The sequence below is a fragment of the Labrus mixtus genome, chromosome 3, assembly GCF_963584025.1.
Source record: "Labrus mixtus chromosome 3, fLabMix1.1, whole genome shotgun sequence".
Taxonomy (NCBI): domain Eukaryota; kingdom Metazoa; phylum Chordata; class Actinopteri; order Labriformes; family Labridae; genus Labrus; species Labrus mixtus.
In genome coordinates this window covers 18,977,128-18,995,084 of record NC_083614.1, presented here as the reverse complement: position 1 = coordinate 18,995,084, position 17,957 = coordinate 18,977,128, and the positions used below count along the sequence as shown (strand labels likewise).

Genomic DNA, 17,957 nt, shown 5'->3' with positions numbered 1-17,957 from the left:
CTTTGTTTCAGGGGACTGTCAGGACCCCCCCCATCCCATTGGCCTACTTCACCACATTAAGCGCAGAAATCACAGGCATTTCACTACACCTTGATCCACAAACAGCACCGTACATCCTGTTTCTTAAGCTAGAAATCAGCCCTATAAAAACAACTTACTCTTTTATTACTCTACAATACGACTATAAAGACAAGATAGATCAGACAGTGTGGGAAGTTTAATCAAAGTGTGTCAGTAACATCAAGAGGAGACTGTTTGCAGGCCTGGGCTTGTGTCTAACTGTTACTTTGAATCTCTGGTTTGAAATATCCAAACATTGAAACTGTTCCAATCTGGTCGGATTTTGTTTCAGTCTACTTATCTTTTCCTCTTCCTCTTCCCAATCTAGTGTTGTCCAGTTGGGATGTGGGACAGAGACTAAGGAAGGATATATGGGGGGGTCACGTCTGGCTTATTTGCCCTGTCTTTTTGATTCTGCAAGCTGCAGAAATGCATCTGAAGGGAGAAGGGTGCAGGATGTCAAGAGATAAGAGCAAATGAGCAAACGGTACAATAGACAAGGAGATGGAGAAAGTCCAAGAGGGCTTCTCTTCTTCAGAAAAAGTAGTTAGTTAGGAAAGAAAACAGTAACAACAGAGATGGAAGAAGAGAAGAGTTACAAAAGGAGATGGAAATCCGCACAGTTCCAGAGAAAAGAGAAAGACGTTCTTCTGAGAGTCACGGAGCTCTGAGTTCAGAGAACTACTTTGGTGTGATTCACACTCTGAAGAAGAACGATATCTCCTCAGGGCAAAAGAAGAAAGGGGTTGACAGTGGAGAGGGAAAAAAAGACTAATATTGACATGGTTTACAGCAGACAGATGGAGAACTTTAGTGTGTTAGGGTGATTGGACCACTGTGTCAATGTGTGAGCTGCAATTACTCACGCACGAGCACAACAGGCGGCCAGAACCTTCTTTATTTCTAATGATAACAATTTTCTTTTGCTACACTCTCCAAAGTTTTATTTGTTTGTTTTGAGAAACAGAACCCTTCCTCTTCTTCTTACTCTGCATCCAACTGTTGGCGGATGTAAACTGAAATTTTTACTCTTCTTCTTACTTTTAACTTCTTTTTTGCCTTTTTTCTCCAACTGTACCCTTTACTGTAAGTGCCATTAGATCATCCTGTCTGTTGCCTTCACAAACACTCCATGTTTAAAAGTGTGGGGACACTTGTGATGGCAGAAATGTGTGCACTCTTACGGCCTAATTAAAGGAAATCTCAATACTTTAGAATAGTCAACACAGAATGTTCTGGCTGGTTGAAGGCCCTTCTCCCGCCTTACTGTAAGGTGTCCTGAGATGTACCAGTGCTTACTGACCCAGTGCCCAATGCCATGTCTACATAAAAACAATTTTCCCAGTTTGGTGTGGAATAACTCGACTGGCCTGCATAGAGCCCTAACCTCGGCCCCTTTCAACAAGCTGCCATGAAGGTCTTATCAAGAATCAGTAGTTTAAGCTCTTTGCTCTCTTAGCTGCATGAGCAATCCCTGCAGCCAGGTTTAACATCTTGCGGAAAGCCTTCACAGAACAGACAGTACATATGATACGAAACAATCCCATGAATTAAGAGTTGTAATATTCTGGTTTTTCCACATACTTTTTAGGCTTATTTGTTCCACCCTGCTGAGGTTATTGGTGCCATCTTTTTGAGGTCCCTTTGTCCTCTACTTGTTTTCCTTTAAACGACACCACATGGCTGTTGCACCGAGGCTAAATGTTCCACCACATGACAGGCAAACTCATACACTTAACTGTCAGATCATTTCGAACCACTTTTTTTTTTGTATGTGATCCATGTGTGGGTACGTCGGAGATCTGGGAATTGTTCTTCCTGGTATTTCTGAACCGTTTTCTCTCAAACATTTTTCACAATAAAAAAAGAGACACTCTATAATTTTCCACAGATTAAAGAGGTTATACTGCATGAAAAGTAGAGGTCTGACTTTGCTACAGGGGCTTCTATTGTAGTTCAAATGGTCAGAGCTTCTGATGCTGATAAAGTGAAACAGGCCGGCCCTGTGCTGTCCGTTTCGGGACTAAATCTTGAACTATTGTATTAACACCTGGTTGGGTTTCACTTTAGCTGCTGTTAGGGGATGAGGATTGCAGGGATACATTTACACCTGCTAGTGTTTCATGGGACACATTTCAGAAAGAAGTATGAACTGTACAGTATGTGTGTTAGTGAACATGTGTGTGTGTGTGTGTGTGTGTGTGTGTGTGTGTGTGTGTGTGTGTGTGTGTGTGTGTGTGTGTGTGTGTGTGTGTGTGTGTGTGTGTGAGTATGTGTGTGTGTGTGCGTGTGTGCATGTGTGAAAATGACCCAAATTGGCGGCAACATTAGATTAATGCTGTCAGGGCCAAAATGTGTGTGCAAATGTGTTTGTCTGCACATGGTGACCACTGGTCTGCTGGCCAGCTGTACTCATCAGAGCTCCATCCACAGGAAGCAGTGATGGAGGGAGGGACATCAACGACCAGATGTGAATATTTTAGCTAGTCGGAGGAGGGTGGAAGGAAATGTAAGAAATGTGTTTGTATATGTGTGTGAGACTCACCAACACATCTGGAGCCATCTGTGCTGGAGATGTAGCCTCTTGGACAGGTGCAGACGTAGCTTCCAGCAGTGTTGGTGCATTCTCCTCCATCACACACACCAGGAATGGTGCTGCATTCATCGATATCTGAAACACACAGACTGATATTGTTAATACCACGCTCCAGCTAAGACGTTTTATCGATGTGAATGTCTTAGTTTAAAATGATGCAGTAGCACACTGCAGTAATCTAAAGAAAAACCTAGTGACCCCACTCTGCATTTCACCAAAGTAGAATTACTTAGTTCTGTTCAGGATGAAATCAAGCTTGTGGGCAACAATATGTGCATGACAGGAGGCCTCAAATACTTTGAAATGTAAATCTCTGTGGGAGAAGAACAGCAACTGCACTAACTTGATTGATTTCTATTAGATCAGTGGACTTTAAAATAGTTACTTTTTTATTATGTTTCAAATAAACTTATTTTACAACACAATAAACAATTACATTTCAAATAAAACAAAAGAGTTCCAATAAATAAAAAATAACAGACAAAAACTAAATGTACTCAGATGTGTTTGTTGTACAAAGAGAACTTTTTAAAGTACTGGCCACAAATGCCTTTTTACATAATTGTATTCTTCTTTGTTTGGTTCTTGAGCAGATATAATCAGAATGTTTTACAGTTAAGCCAATGAGAAATTGCAGGGAAATTACTCCAGTCACAAATAACCCTGCAACGTTATAATGCAATACATATTTACTGAAAAGGCCAAGTATGTGGCTTGATTATTTGGTAAATATGTGTCAACAATTGTGTCCAATCTACCACAGGCAACTGAATTGAAATAAATGGCCTAACTTAAAGACAGAAACGTCCCCAGTGAACCAGCTGACCCAATTTCAACAGGCCAAGTTTGACTCAGAAATATGTTCAATGTCTGGGAGCACCTGATCACGTTGCTTGGCCGGGCCCACCTTGGGGTGGTACACTTTATGACGGCTTAAGTTGTATTATTCAGTGAGGCAGGGGGGCTCATTGCTCCATGACGAGGGGAACCCAAATTGAAGTTCCAGAAGGTATTGGTTTTTATGAAGTGTCACGCTTATTTATACACATTGGTAATTACTGCACCACTGCGGGGCATAATTACAGCTGTACTATGTGTTTGTGTGTGTGTGTGTGTGTGTGTGTGTGTGTGTGTGTTTGCCCTTCACCTTTAGCTAGAAAAGTGAAGGGTGTGAGTGTTTGTCTTTCTTGGAGTGTATATGAATGTGTGGTTGTGTCTGCGTCCTTGTGTGTGGATGTTGCACAGTAAGGCCTGCCATGGGAAGCTGGGCGTCTGTTCTTCCCCTGCTGGCTCCTGTCTGACAGCAGCAGCAACAGAAGGCCTAGGTGAGGCTGTAAAAGCCCTGCCAAATAAACCTTGTGTCAGCAGCAGCCAGACATTACTCTCCGCACAGACGTAGCACTTTGGGACTCTGTGTGTGTGTGTGTGTGTATGAAAGGAAATGTGTGTCACCTGAATAAATGTCTGAATTTAAATCTGCCAAGTCTGTACATGTGCATACATATCTATAGCACTTGTCAATATGTTAAAAAAAGGTGTAATTTAGACTGTTTCCTCCCTGTTTCTTCTAGTTTAAACACTGATGTGTGAAACTGTCTGTATGTGTGTGTATTTGTACAGCATCAGTGCGTGAGAATCCACAAGTGTCAGAGCAACGGGGAGGTCCGTGTGTGTAATGAGAAAGTCTCCCTGATGCCGTAAGTGTTTCTTTGTTCTGCACTAACAGCTGGTTTTAAGCCAAAGGGTTTTATTTATGGAAGCAAAATGGAAGGAGTAGCAGAAAAAAAGGGAGAACGAGGATGAGGAGGAGGAGGAGGAGGAGGAGGAGGAGGAAAGAGACACTGAACTAAAGGCAGGCCATAAAACCAGATGCCTTGTAGAGCCCAAAAGGATCAGACACCCATAACATCTTTACTGCTGTTCATCTTAACTGCTCAGAAAAAACTCTCTCATCCCCCATGGAAGCGCTTAGTGAGGCTGTTGGTTCATTATCTCAAAGGGCATTTCCATAAAAACCTCCAGAGGTAGCTGCTCTGATTGTTTGGGAGGCATTCCCTAAACATGGGTTTGCTGATGATCCATGACTCAAGTTGCTCATGAACAAATGTTCTTTTGTTTTTCTCTCCTGACTCTGCATGGGTCACATGACGTAACTGCAAGATAAATAGGCTACTAAAATCAAACAAACAACACTGACATCATTTTTGAGTGGAAAAAAAAGGATAAATTGGCCCGTAATTTATTTTTGAGACATATTTGTTGGTATTGAGTAAACATAGTTAGTCAATACTTTTTTTTCCACATCACTGGGTTTGTTAAATGTTCATGCCAGGTGTGAGCCGTCTCTGCTGTGCAAGAAACTAAAGAGCAGCAGCTGAACAAGCAGTGAAGCTGGACACAGCCTCTCAAAGTGTCACTCCTTGTCACACATTAACATGTTCTCATGTTTGTTGATTCTTATTTAATACCGTCATGTTTCACTTTTGACCTGGAGAAATGACTAGAAACAACTATACCGCTGTTTCAGCTCCTAATATTTTGGCTTAATGCTGACAAGAGCAACTTGTTACTGAATCAACAATCAACCAATCAAGTACAATTCATTGGTCCAAATATCTGAAATGTGAAGATTGCTCTATTTGTTTCAGACAGAATAAAAACAAGTGTGTCCTCTCATTAAACAATTGGTGAATTCAAATATTTGAAACTGAAAGACACTTTTTCTTTCACTTCCCTGGTAAGTTATAGAGGAAATATGTTCCTTTCAAACTAACAGATGGATTATTTAAGGGTGGAATTAACAATAAGTAACAGCTGTAATCATGTTTTGAATAGAGATAACATCCTTAATAAAACATAGAAAGAGGCAGAATACATTTTAAGTACAAAAAAATCTGTCAACCCTGAGAAACTCTTCCTAACCAACATAGTTCTCTTCTTCCTCTTCTTTTCCCTTTAATCACAGTATAATCAGCATTAGCCAGTTTTCTACAACACAGCGAAATGTTGTAACCTGACATTTTTTGTTTGGGGGGTGTAAAGTTTAGAGTATCTAATGTTGTGCCCTTTTGGAGAGCGTCTGAGGAAGTAACTTAGTGGGATTTCCACAATGCTCGTCATTTATAAAAAAACTACACATCAACCTTTCAAAGCCCGGTTGTACCACTGCTATTTCATTAAACATGAGCAAAACAGTGTCCAGACGAACTCTCCTGCCACTGTTGAGTTTAGAGGCAAAAGGAAAGTATAGGAGCTCAAACTAACTTCATAGATAAAAACAAGGTGCCATCTAGTGACGCCGCTTCCCTAATAACTTAGCAACACATTATGTCTTAAAGGTACATTCCACATTTCAACTGTAACACCATTAATGTGTTTTAGTCCTTGTCTTGGAGCGTCCTTTGAGCCTTCACTGTGACATGAATCACTTTGTGCGTGTGTCATGGTTATTGCTTCTTGTGAACCTGAAGGTGGACATGTTCGTTTTCAGCAAATATAAACCTTTTCCTGTTTCTAGTTCATGTCTACATCAGAACTAAAAAGAAAAAGGAGATAATAATTCATACACTGATGCAATACAATAGCTTGTTCAGCCATGTTCTTGCTCACTAAAAAAAAAAAGATATCATCTGGCTGGAGAACTTTAAGAGCTTTCTGTAATCCTCCCAAAAGACTAACGCATCGGCCTCCGTCCAAGAGACACAACCCCTGCCTGGATAACCATCAGGCTCTTTAGGCTGGGCATTGTTTAAATTCCAAAAAATCAACACATTGTAATGTGAATCCACTCTGCGTGTGTTTCCATGTGCATGTGTTTATACGCACATGTCCAGACTGTTTAAACTCTGAGCATGTTGTCACTTTTTAAACGCCCATAGAGATTTGTCAACTGATCCCCGCAAACCCGCAGTTATCATAAAGTGCACAGTCTGTGACAGTCTCACCATGAACTCAACAAAATGTAACTTAAGCTCAACTTTCTGTCTTGAGCATGGCTGACATGTTAGCATGCAAAAGTGCTCTTTCCAAGTAAACCGATATATTTTGCAAAGCACTGATGAGTCTTTGAAAAAGACAACTTTTTGATATCAGTCATTTTCCAAGTTAAAAATAACTTAAACAACGATTTTCCTTTATGTTTTACGGACTTTATGATTTATTAGCTAGTACATTTGTGAAACTTGTGGGAAGGCAGTATCATATAAAATACAATGGCAACAAATCAAAGATGGCTGCTAGTCCTGGTTGTTTTACGACCAAAGTTACACAAACCTTTTATATGGGGGACTATAATACCTTTAGTCCTCCCTATGAAGGTTTATTTAAAAAAAAAACATATTTCTGTTTATTCAGATCAGACTTACCTTCACATTTATGGCTGGTTTCACTCTGACGGTGGCCTGCAGGACATTTACACTCGTAGGATCCCACAGTGTTGATGCAGTTACCTCCTGCACAAAGACCTGGCACGGCCTGGCACTCGTCCACATCTGTAAGGGACGGTGACATAGGAAAAACAAAGACAGACATTAGTAAGTAGAGATAAAAGCAGATAAGAATAAAGGGTCTTGTAAAAACTTGCATCTGCAGATAATTGGTTGAAGACCACATTGACCACATCCTATGTTTGTAATACACTCATGAATAAGAAAGGAAAGGACTCAACGTGTGGGGAAAAATGAAAGTTATTTGTAGTTTCAAAGATAGCAGATGTTTCTTGCAGCCTTTTGGCTACTTGAACACCACTTCTTCGTTCTATATATTCTACTTTCTTTGCAAGGGTAGTGAGGTGAAAATGAGTGGTAGTTTGTGACTGGCTGTGATGTGTAAGACCACTTCCAGAAAGACTCACTCCAGTTCATGTTTGAGCAGGAAATGGCTTCTAACATGAGCATTTTCCAAGCATTCAACATGAGTCACTTTTACCAGTATTAGGGCTATGTGGGCAGGATCATGTAAAAACGTGGATTCTCTAGAATATACTTGAAACACACGCACATACACAAAGTCAAGATAGATCCACGTCAGTGTCAGCTTAGCAGCGTCGACTGCACTTTTAATTTGCAGCTGTACTTAATAATAAATGTCTCACCATATTTTAAAATCTGCATTCTTGCACACATAACAAAAAGGCTGTTTCTAATCATTTTATTACATTCGATCTCTGCTTCTTTTCAAGAGGGCCTGAAAATGCCTTCTGGTGTTGAGGAACTCTCAATGCCAAAGGCTGAGAGAGAAAGAAAAAAAAAAAGCATCTAGCAGCCAACATCCTGATGTGGAAGCCTGCAGTCCTTACATTTGGATTCATGGTCAGGGGTGCTTTGTACTGCTGCCAGCAAGACATTGCTCCAGGCTCACTCGTTAGGTACTGTATCTCTGGGGAGTGTGTGTGTGTGTGTGTGTGTTTGTGTGTGTATTTGTGAGAGGGAAAAAGAGCTACGAGTCAAAGTTACAGCAGAGAAGACAAAAACAGAGATTCAGAGAGTCACAGAGCTAAAAAAGAGAGAGGGAGTAAGGAATGAGGTATGCGAGTCACACAGAGATGAGTGATGCTGGCGATTCACACAGGCATACCTCGAACACATGAGGAGACAGACATGAAGTTATGGAGCTAAATACAAACCAGTGACTGATGCCAGATGTCCAACCTTTTTAAATCAAGCCTCTTTTATGATCTATGCAGACTCTCGGTGTTATCTGGGTGGATTTTGGTGTTACTGCTTGTGTGACACAGCCCTACATATATGTGACATATTTTAACACATGTCTTCTTTTAAAGCACTTCAATTAAAGTGGAAACAGGACACTTTTGTCAGTGCAATACATGATAACTCAGGGATGTGATTGGCAAAGGAAAAAAAGTAGGAAACCCCCCAAGACACACACACCAGAGTAAAAACAAACAATGTACCTACAACTTAAGTTTATTTAGATATTTTTTGTCTTCATCAACAGACTGTTGGTTAATGCCATGAAACAGTTAAATAGTTCAGTTTTTTTAACTTATGTACAGTGTCTTTGAGTGTCTGAGAAGTGCTTTATAAATTTAAATTGTGCTTGTTTGGAAAGACTGGACTTTAATTATAACAGGTTTGTAAAGATTCATCAGCAAAAAATTAAGAATGCAATTAATTGTTCAGACTCAAAGCCCTTCAGTTGTAGAGGAGAAAAAAACACAAGGGCTAATTAATAAAAAAAATATATTTTTCCATCTAACTTAATTCAGATAATATCCAGCACAGAGCACACCATTTAGGGATTCAAATGAGACCCAGATTCATTTGATTACAGGTCAACAGAACTTTTTGTCTTCGCCTTTTGCAGTAACTTAAGCTATGAAGATTACTCTCTCAGATTGCGACACATAGGATTGCAGCACTTGATCTGCATAAACCAAACAAGGCCACTCCACCCAAATCTGCGTGGAAAAGTGGATTTGGTGCAATGAAATAAAACAGGCCCATGCACACACAAAAATAAGGTTGCTTCAGAAATTAGGGGAATAGAATGCAAATTTAAATGCACTACCACTATAGTGTCCAACATGCAAAATTTAAGACAGATACCTCGACATACAGTAAGCCTGGAAAATCGACTGATAGGCCATTTTGGTTCACTTTATGTGGTCTTCATTTACAGGACCAATGGGAGATTTCAGGCTTTTACATGGAAGTACAAGCTCACCTATACAACTTTTTATGGGGAGTGTAAGCACTTAAGAAATAAAAATGTAAACGGAATGTATCTAGTTCCTCAGTCTATATGTAGTGTGAGCAGCATTACAGATATTTGTGAGACTTAAATATAGTCTCCTTCTTCAGCGGCTTAAGCTAGATATCAACCATCACAGTCTGCCTAGGGTGCTGCTGGGTGTGACCATGTGAGAGGAGAAGGACTGAGGCGACAGGGATCCTGGCTGGGCTCATTTACCAAGGGACATGAGCTCTGCATGTGTCATATGTTGATGTAGTCTTATTGAAAAGTCTGGGCAGGGCCATAGGTTATTAGAGAGGCATGCAGAGAGGGTTTTGGGACACCAGCATCAGAAATGCTTATGAAGAAGGTCAACCTAAGTTCATATGACCCCTAATCTCTTTTTTCATAATGCCTATACAGTATGTCACTCTCTTGGACCCATTCAGCCAGAGCTGCTTGAGTTTGTTCAACTTCCCTTTTTTGTAAGTGAATACAGAAAATAACACTTCCTTTTTATTTTGCATTATACATGCTTATCAGTTTTCTAGTATTTTTCTAATATCGCTTGGTACCACGATGAACTCTGTAAGAAACATACCTGTACAAGTGACATGTAGATGAGCTCATATTGTAGTTTAAAAAGGAATGCTGAAGCCTGCAGACGGGGGGACCTTCAAGCTTTTATTTAGCAGACTACGTTTCGCTTGTAAACAGTTTCTCCTGAATAAAGACTTCACAGGAAAGCACAAGCAAGTATCCTGCCCACTGCTTACACATAAACACCACCTGTGTTTTAGCTTGAGTAGCTTGAGCTTGGGAGTGTTGTGAGCAGGAACAGCAGCTGAAATGATGACAGATAAAGTAATGGCTACAGTGTTTATCATGTGTTTCTGCATGTTGGTGTGAGTGTTTATGTGACTGTTGTGTTGTGCGTGGGTCCAGGTACATTACAGTTAAAAGTTCAAAAAGGAGGTTTTGTGTTTGATCCAAACTGACCTTGGCAGGCTCCAGTGCGGATGTTGGGGATGAAGCCTCGCCTGCAGGGGTGTGGCTGGGCGGGGCACTGCTCACAAGGGTGGCCCCATGCTCGACCAATGGTAGCGCAGCAGAGGGTTTTGGTGCAGACGATTCCACTCAGCTGGCCCTGACACATCTGGTTGTTCACCTGTGTAAAACATGGTCCGGTCCTATAGTCTATGGAGAAAAGAGGGATGGAGTCTTTGTTAAGTCGGTTACTTATTTCACATTTTTTTTAATTCAACTATAAAGCAGAGATTCATTTCCTGAAACACATCTGGTGCAGCAGTAAGCGAAACCAGACAAAGTACATAAATGATTTTTTTTATGCAGAAGTTATAGTTCCTGTAATATGTAAATAAGTCTTTCTTTCATTTTAAATTAACTCAAACAACAAATAGAGAAAAAGATGTGGAAAAAATGCTGGCACATTATTTGAGAATGATTTTTAATAGATGACTCACAGGACACTAAGGGATGTCCTCGTTGTTTAATTCAAACTGTGAATCAGCAGTTGGCTTTCCAATAGAAGTATTGACAAGTAGCATATTTTACCAGGATTTAAGAGAAAGAATATGAGACTTGGTAGCAACACAAGGGATCATGTCAGAATGCATGATTTCAGTCTTTTTCTGTGAAGACTTCTCAGAGTCAACTGGAAGGACCAGGCACACTGTTTCTTTCAGCAGGAAATTTGCAATAGGATTGGAATGACTGCTATGTATTTAGTCCCGGCAATAATAAGTTAACCCGCTGGATTGACACTGAAGCACATTCCCGTCCTTAAAGAGGTAATGGTGGGCTGAACAGTGGTGGTCTCTGTTTCAATCTACATGGCAATCAGCTAATGGCAGTGGGGTGGTCAGTGACTATCACCTCATGACGTGTATTCACTCTTAAAATTAATGGGACATTTTGAAGCAATTGTGAGCCATTTTCGGTTCATTGCTCTTCATAGCGACTCCAATTAACACACGCTGCCAAAAGCACAAAAGTGTCTAAAACATCTCATTGAAGTCAGACAGATGCATATAAAGTTGCCCATCCTATCTATGGGGAAAGGATGGTAACAGATTGCAAACAGATGCTGCAAGCAAACACATTTTAAGAACAAAATGTCCTCGCTGATCACCTTACCTCCTAGCTGCTAGCCAGCAAAAGTGTGGCATAATCTCGTTAAATGCACTTTTTCAAATCATGCACAATGACTTCACGCTCAAACTATTTCAACAATACGGTGTTCCTCTTTTCAGTCAGAGCCTAATGATGGCTTCCCTTGTGGGAGAAACCCTTATTAAGTCCTCTGCAGTGGCGCCGAACTTAATACAGCCTTCATTAAAAAAGTGGATTGTTAGATTGTTGCAGTAGAGATGAAAGACAAACTGCATGGTTGACTAGCCAAGGCTGTGACAGTGAGATGAGGAGAAAGAGAGCGGACTGCTCAGCCCTGAAGGACAGAATGAGATGGAAAGATAGAAGTCAGTAGTGGTGGTGTCTGGTGGGAGTCTCTCTTTAGACTTATTGGTTCCTTGTGCTAGATGAAAGAGGATCACAGAGAATGGGGCAAAGAGAAGGAGATGCAGAAAGAAAGAAAAAAAGAGAGAGAGAGAGAGAGAGAGGAAAGTAAAGTAGGTCAAACCAAGCATGCAGAGTGCAGGTTGGGGCTCTCGCCAGTTCTCCCTCTGACCCATCTGTCTTCATTTCTCTTTGCCCACTTTAGGTCTTCCTGTCCGTCTGCCTTCTACTTTCTCCAGCATATCAGCTGCTATTTGATCTTCCATCTGCACGTGGCCTGCTGCAGTAAAGATATATACTCCTCATGTGCTTCCTCATGTTCTGAGCTTTAATACAATACAAACCTCAGAAAATCCCATAAAAGAGACCAAAAACCAACAACCCTGTTGTCAGTCGCTCAATAATTCTCACCTCACTGCCTTTCACTACCTTTATGTGACATTCACAAAGCCCATCGGTTCATAAAATATGAGTAATGGTATATTATCCTGCTAGATTCAATTGAATAGGGTCTCAATGGTTTGCAGAAGTCATCACATTCTGTTTTTTTTTTTACACAAAGTCCAACTGACAGGAAGTCTTAGCGGTAAAATTGCAGGCCATTGACTTTCTTGTATTGCAACTTAACCAGTAAGTAAAGTTGCATGACAAGACCAAAACCCCTTTCAAATACTCGCGAAAACACTGAGTGCAAAGAACATGGTCATGTGGGAACAAAGGAAACAATGTGGCGCGCTAATTTTTAACAGTTTAAGTCGAGCATTTGTCAAATGGACAGCAAAGAAGAAAAAGAACGAAGGAAAATAAAGGAAGAAAAAATGCACGGCACTTCCAACTCTTCAGTCTAGGATTCTAAGGAAAAAAATCTATCTTCTAGAGGAGACTGGACTTTCCCACACTCGGATCATCTAGCAATAGTCGACAGTCTCACTCTGTTGCCAAGTACTTCAATGAATGCCTGCGGGCTAAATAAAACATATATGCATACACATGCTGTATCAAACACTTCCCAGCTCTTCTCTCTCTGTACACAAGAAAGCACACACTGGTCGTTGTAAAGACACATGCATCTCTCTGAGCTGCAGCGAGAATGAAGCATCTCTTTCTATAAATGCAAAAATAACAAACAGTGTCAGAGTCCTCATCAGTGTGTGTATTCCATATGTTTCCATGGTGTGCACATCTGCACTTTCTGCATGTAAATTCATTGTGCAAGCACGAGCACGGGCAGGTCAGGACAAGAGAGCAGCCTGACTCAGGCCGGCTGACAACATTCGGAAGTAATTTAGTCTAATTAGTGTTCAAATTGCTGAATAGATTCAAAACATTTACCAGTTTCAACGTTTTCCATCCTCGACCAACCCCTTACTCCTTACTGCACTTTGTCTCCAGACTTCTCTAGTTTCATTCATATCCTCTAAGCTCAACCAACCAGCAAACTTCACAATGAATCCTTTTACTCCGAGAATGAAAGCTTGTCTGGCGACTCTGTGGTATTCTTAATGGATTCATCTCATTCTTACAGGTCTATTATACTATTATTATGTAAACGCTTATAAGTAAAGTTTCAAGAAATCGCCGCAAGTATTAACCTAACTCAGAGTTTTTTAACCTTTCACCTAATTCAGTGAACACACATTAGGCTGACAGTCATATTAGGTGATGTTAATAGGACCTGATGTTTCTCATGAGATGATTTTGTAGTGAAGTGAACCACATAAGAATTTGCGAAAAAGAAAAGAAAAGAATAGAAAAATAAAATGTGATCACTCATCAAAGTCTACTTCTCTTTGCTCCGATGAAAGTTGGATTTAAGGAAGATAAAAGATTCTGTAACGGCTGAAGTGAGAAAATATTGAATCCTGTCTGCCCTCAAAGTTGTCTTGGAAAACAAATTTTCCCATCAGCCCCGTCTGGCTGTGAGATCAAGGAAGACCTTGACCTGAGCACTGGAAGGGAGACGGGGGAAAGAGAAATGGCCCAAAGGAAGAGGAAAAAAAAGTTCTATTTCAGATTCATTAATAACTACTGAAGTATTTATAAAACTCCCAGGAGAGGAGGTCTGAGGAGATAAGACACTTGGAATATGAGTTGATCACATGGAAATGAAGATAACATCATCTGTACAAACTTTTCTACGACGTGAGGTCAGCATGTCAAAGGAATAAAGAGAAGAAATATATACACACACAGTAGACTCTGTCTGTGCTCAGTGTGTGCTCAGTGCGCGCGCGTGTGTGTGTGTGTGTGTGTGTGTGTGTGTGTGTGTGTGTAAGCGTGAAAGTGTTCTTAAACCGGATCTCCTCTCCAGACTTTACACAGCTGGAAGAACTGCTCTGAGCCTAAACGTCATGCAGTTACTCACCTATTGAGAAATAGAGACATTTTCTAATTATCTTCTGTGCACTTGTGTGTGTGTGTGTAATTGTGTTTGGGTGAGTTTGTGAGTCCATGTTTGGTTTGCGTGTAGACTGAGCACATTTCTGGCAAGTTCTGTGGAATTTCTGATTGCTCGCATTGTTTGTCCTTCTGCTGATGGGGATATAAATAAATGCTTCAAATGTGTGGGCCAGTTTGTTTGTGTGTGTGCATGTGAGTGTGCGAGAGTGTGTGTCTGTTTGCGTGTGTCTGTTTGTGTGCTTGGTTATAACCAACCATAGCAGGCTCTGTTACTCTTATCGTCACCATTATCAAAAGCTTGAAAGCACCCTTTTCCGTTATCCCTTATTGCTCCTCAAAGAGTCCTTTAATTTGTCCCACACAAAAAGCAGTCATCCAAACGTGACTAAATGTTTAATACAGCACACACACACACACACACACACACACACACACACACACACACACACACACACACACACACACACACAAACAAACTTACTTACAGGGGATAACTACTGTGGGAAAGTGGCAATGGCCGAGATAAGCCCTCTGCAGTCTAACAACATCCCAAGTCTGATGCCACAAGCTAACAGCTGTATGAGGCTAACTATACTGCACATAAACTCCACTCACAACGATACATTGTCGGATAATTTTAGCACAATAACTTTGCGTATCTATTCTCAATGGGCCTATGACCTTATATCTTGTGGCAAGAAGCCATCCTCTGGCATTGTTCCTATAGTTTATCAATTGTACTGCCAACTCTTCTCTTTTGAATACTACAGCTACTTCTGTCTTTATTCAGATACTTCCTGCCACAATCCTGTCTAGCAGTGGAACAATAATGCAGACTCTATTGAACGCAGACACCGCCAGACACAGGCACAGGCGTGCAAGTGGGCTCCAGACTCCATCAACAGCTTCCACTCATGGGACATTTTACTGATTCAGCCAGGGGAAGTCTTTGTAGTGCTTTCTGAGCTGCAGCGAGAGTAATGCGGCCCATTTTTCATTTGGCCAGATCAAAGACAGCCATCATCGCTGTCCTGTGAGGCTACTCAAATATTGATTTGAACCAACCGGAGCCTCTAAATTTGGCCTCAGCACTGGGGGATAATTTGCTCAACTTAGATTTTTTTTTTCTTTTTTCGAGAAAAAATCTTTTACTAAAAGCAGACTAAAATAATTTGTGAAAGTGGCGTTTTCATTGACAAACAATTAATAAAATTAGCATTTCAATGGGATCACAAATTATACCTGAAAGCACAGAGATAATGTATCACTGACACACATTTCCAGACATGGTTTGAAGCATAGTGTTGTAGAAATGTTAAGTACTCTTTGCCGGTTGACATTTTCTCCTTTGAGAGTACATTATGAGTCATGCTGCCTTTCTATTTAATTTACAGTATGGACTTTTATAGACTTGCTGTAAATCATTTTGAAATGACTGGGAACTGGCTGGATTAAACTAAATTTTTGCTGGAAATTTTTCCTCAGAATCACCCCCACAGTGATCCACCAAAACAGCCTTTCTGTTCAGACATGTTTGGTCCACTCTTATCCAGAGTCAATAGAGCAGAAATAGCACAGCGTCCTACACTTCCAGCACTTCAAAATACCCTTGACATCATCGCCTGCTGGGGGGAAAAATTGCCTTTCTGCAATTATTGCTTTATTTGCTCTGGACTGGGCCGAAGCCTGGACTTTGGGACTGACCACAGAGGCTTTATGGGTCCATTGAGACAGACTGGACAATTACCAGTGCTGGTGGAAAGAGATCTGTGAAAAGTTCTGTGGACACGCATCAGCACCATTCCATTTGTGTGAACCTGCATGTGAAATAATGCAAAAACATGGCTGAACACAAATGCAAGATCACACTAGCCTCGCTAAAAAGAAGCTTACCTACAAGTATAGCTATATAAATATATTTGCCTACACATGGAAACAGAAACAAAACTGTCACACATTCATAAGATGCTCATGGTAAAGATGTTGGGAATCTTTTTGGTTTTAACCAGGAATGATTAATTCTGATTTGATCTTGTCCCACCCAAAGTCAACTAGCCTTAAGCACACGCACACAATGCAGTGCACAAACAGCCACACGTGCACACAAACCACAAACACTTAGCGGATTCCCATGACTCCACGCAGCCAATTCATACTAGTTTACTTTCACTGCTTTCATAGTAACAGTTCACCAGATATCTTCTTACTGAATCACACTGTAAATCTACTGACTCATGGACTCAAACTCAATCTGTCAACCACAAGCGGAGCCATGTGACCAGCAAAGGTTACAGAAAGGCCGCTCCATCCTTTTCAGGCCAAACTCAATATTAGGGATATGTACTGCTCATTTATCAATTGTGGCATATCTCAGAGGATATTTAGTCCCTGCAATCAAAAATGATGTTTCTTACTGACAGTGTGTGAAGAATTCTGTTTAAATGTTTTCTGGCCAATGGATTGAAACATTTTCAAATTTCCTGCATGACCTCGAAGCTGAAGTCACAACTAAAGTGAAAAATCATTAATCGGAGCTATTTAATCCAAACATTGTGTTCCCATTTTTAATTCCCATATCCAACATGTGTTTGTAATGATAATCTGTATTTCTGGTGCTACTTATCTGATTCCTTATAAAGTATGTGGTTCATCTGAAAAAATGTCCATCTCCCTTTTCTCTTTAAAGCATTTTATAGAATACACTGACAAACTGATTGAAATGTATTTTCTCCTTTCTCCAACATTCAGTGTGTTTTTTATTCCCTCTACCAGGCGTTGTCTACAGAGCTGGGTAGACCACTTTTATTTTCCCCCTGTACCTCCCTTCTTTCCCCCTGCTCCCCTCCTTTCCACCCTCTCTCTCTTTCTCGCCCTCTCTCGTCTACCTACCTTGTTCCACTCCTCATCAGGAAGTGGAGACAATCACTCTCCAAGAGGTTTTTTTCTGATAGTGCAGTGGGGATGTTGGGTTGTGAGGGGGATTGGACATGGGGGGTATTTATTTCCAGCTGTCTTTAGGCTCCCTATGACAAACTCAACCACCAAAATGTTGTATTTTCCATGAAAACAAGACCCCAGAGTTTAGCTGAGGAAATAAGATGAGGGAGGATATGAGGAAGACGGCAAGAAATGTGTAACAGATTGAGTTGAAGTGGAATCCTCATTAAAACCCTCGTATAAACACAAGTGAGCATGAAGAAAAATTAAGACCAGAGAAAGAAAGATTCAGCCAAGTAGGAACAGAAATATTAAGAGACAGAAGAAGGAGAGCGTTTATAGGTGTTTTTTGCACAAGTATACAGATGTGAAAAGGAATGTGGAAGAAAGGCTGAGAAGAATGAGCTGAGTATAATTATAGGCCGAGAACTTCCTTCACCTTAATGTAGGTAAGAGCAGGGTGAGGGTTACAGAAAGATGAGTTCAGTGAAAAGAGAATATTTGAGGGTGTAAAGGTCAGCTGAGGTGATCAGAAACTAAGCATGGCCTTCATTTCATTTTTTCATCTGCCACTAGACTGTAGCACCGACTTCCAACACCCTGCCATCACTTCCCACCCACTGCACACATAGCTCAGGTCTCTGTTCAAAGCTAAGGAGCCTAACACCCACAGTCTGTCTGAGCTGACTGAATGAAGTCATCCACGTTAGCAGAGCCTGAACGCTAATCAAGCACT

The 17,957-nt window shown here is 40.8% G+C and overlaps 1 protein-coding gene across 1 annotated transcript in view; it reads right to left on the bottom strand.

Moving 5' to 3' along the window:
• fbn2b (fibrillin 2b) overlaps window positions 1-17,957 on the bottom strand; it is a 62,120-nt gene that overhangs the window by 25,250 nt on the left and 18,913 nt on the right. Inside the window, exons 7-9 of the mRNA XM_061033555.1 lie at window positions 10,349-10,546; window positions 7,021-7,146; window positions 2,606-2,731 (exon numbers count right to left, since the gene is read on the bottom strand). Coding sequence (XP_060889538.1) covers window positions 2,606-2,731; window positions 7,021-7,146; window positions 10,349-10,546 — 450 coding nt within the window. The remainder of the gene's footprint in view (window positions 1-2,605; window positions 2,732-7,020; window positions 7,147-10,348; window positions 10,547-17,957) is intronic.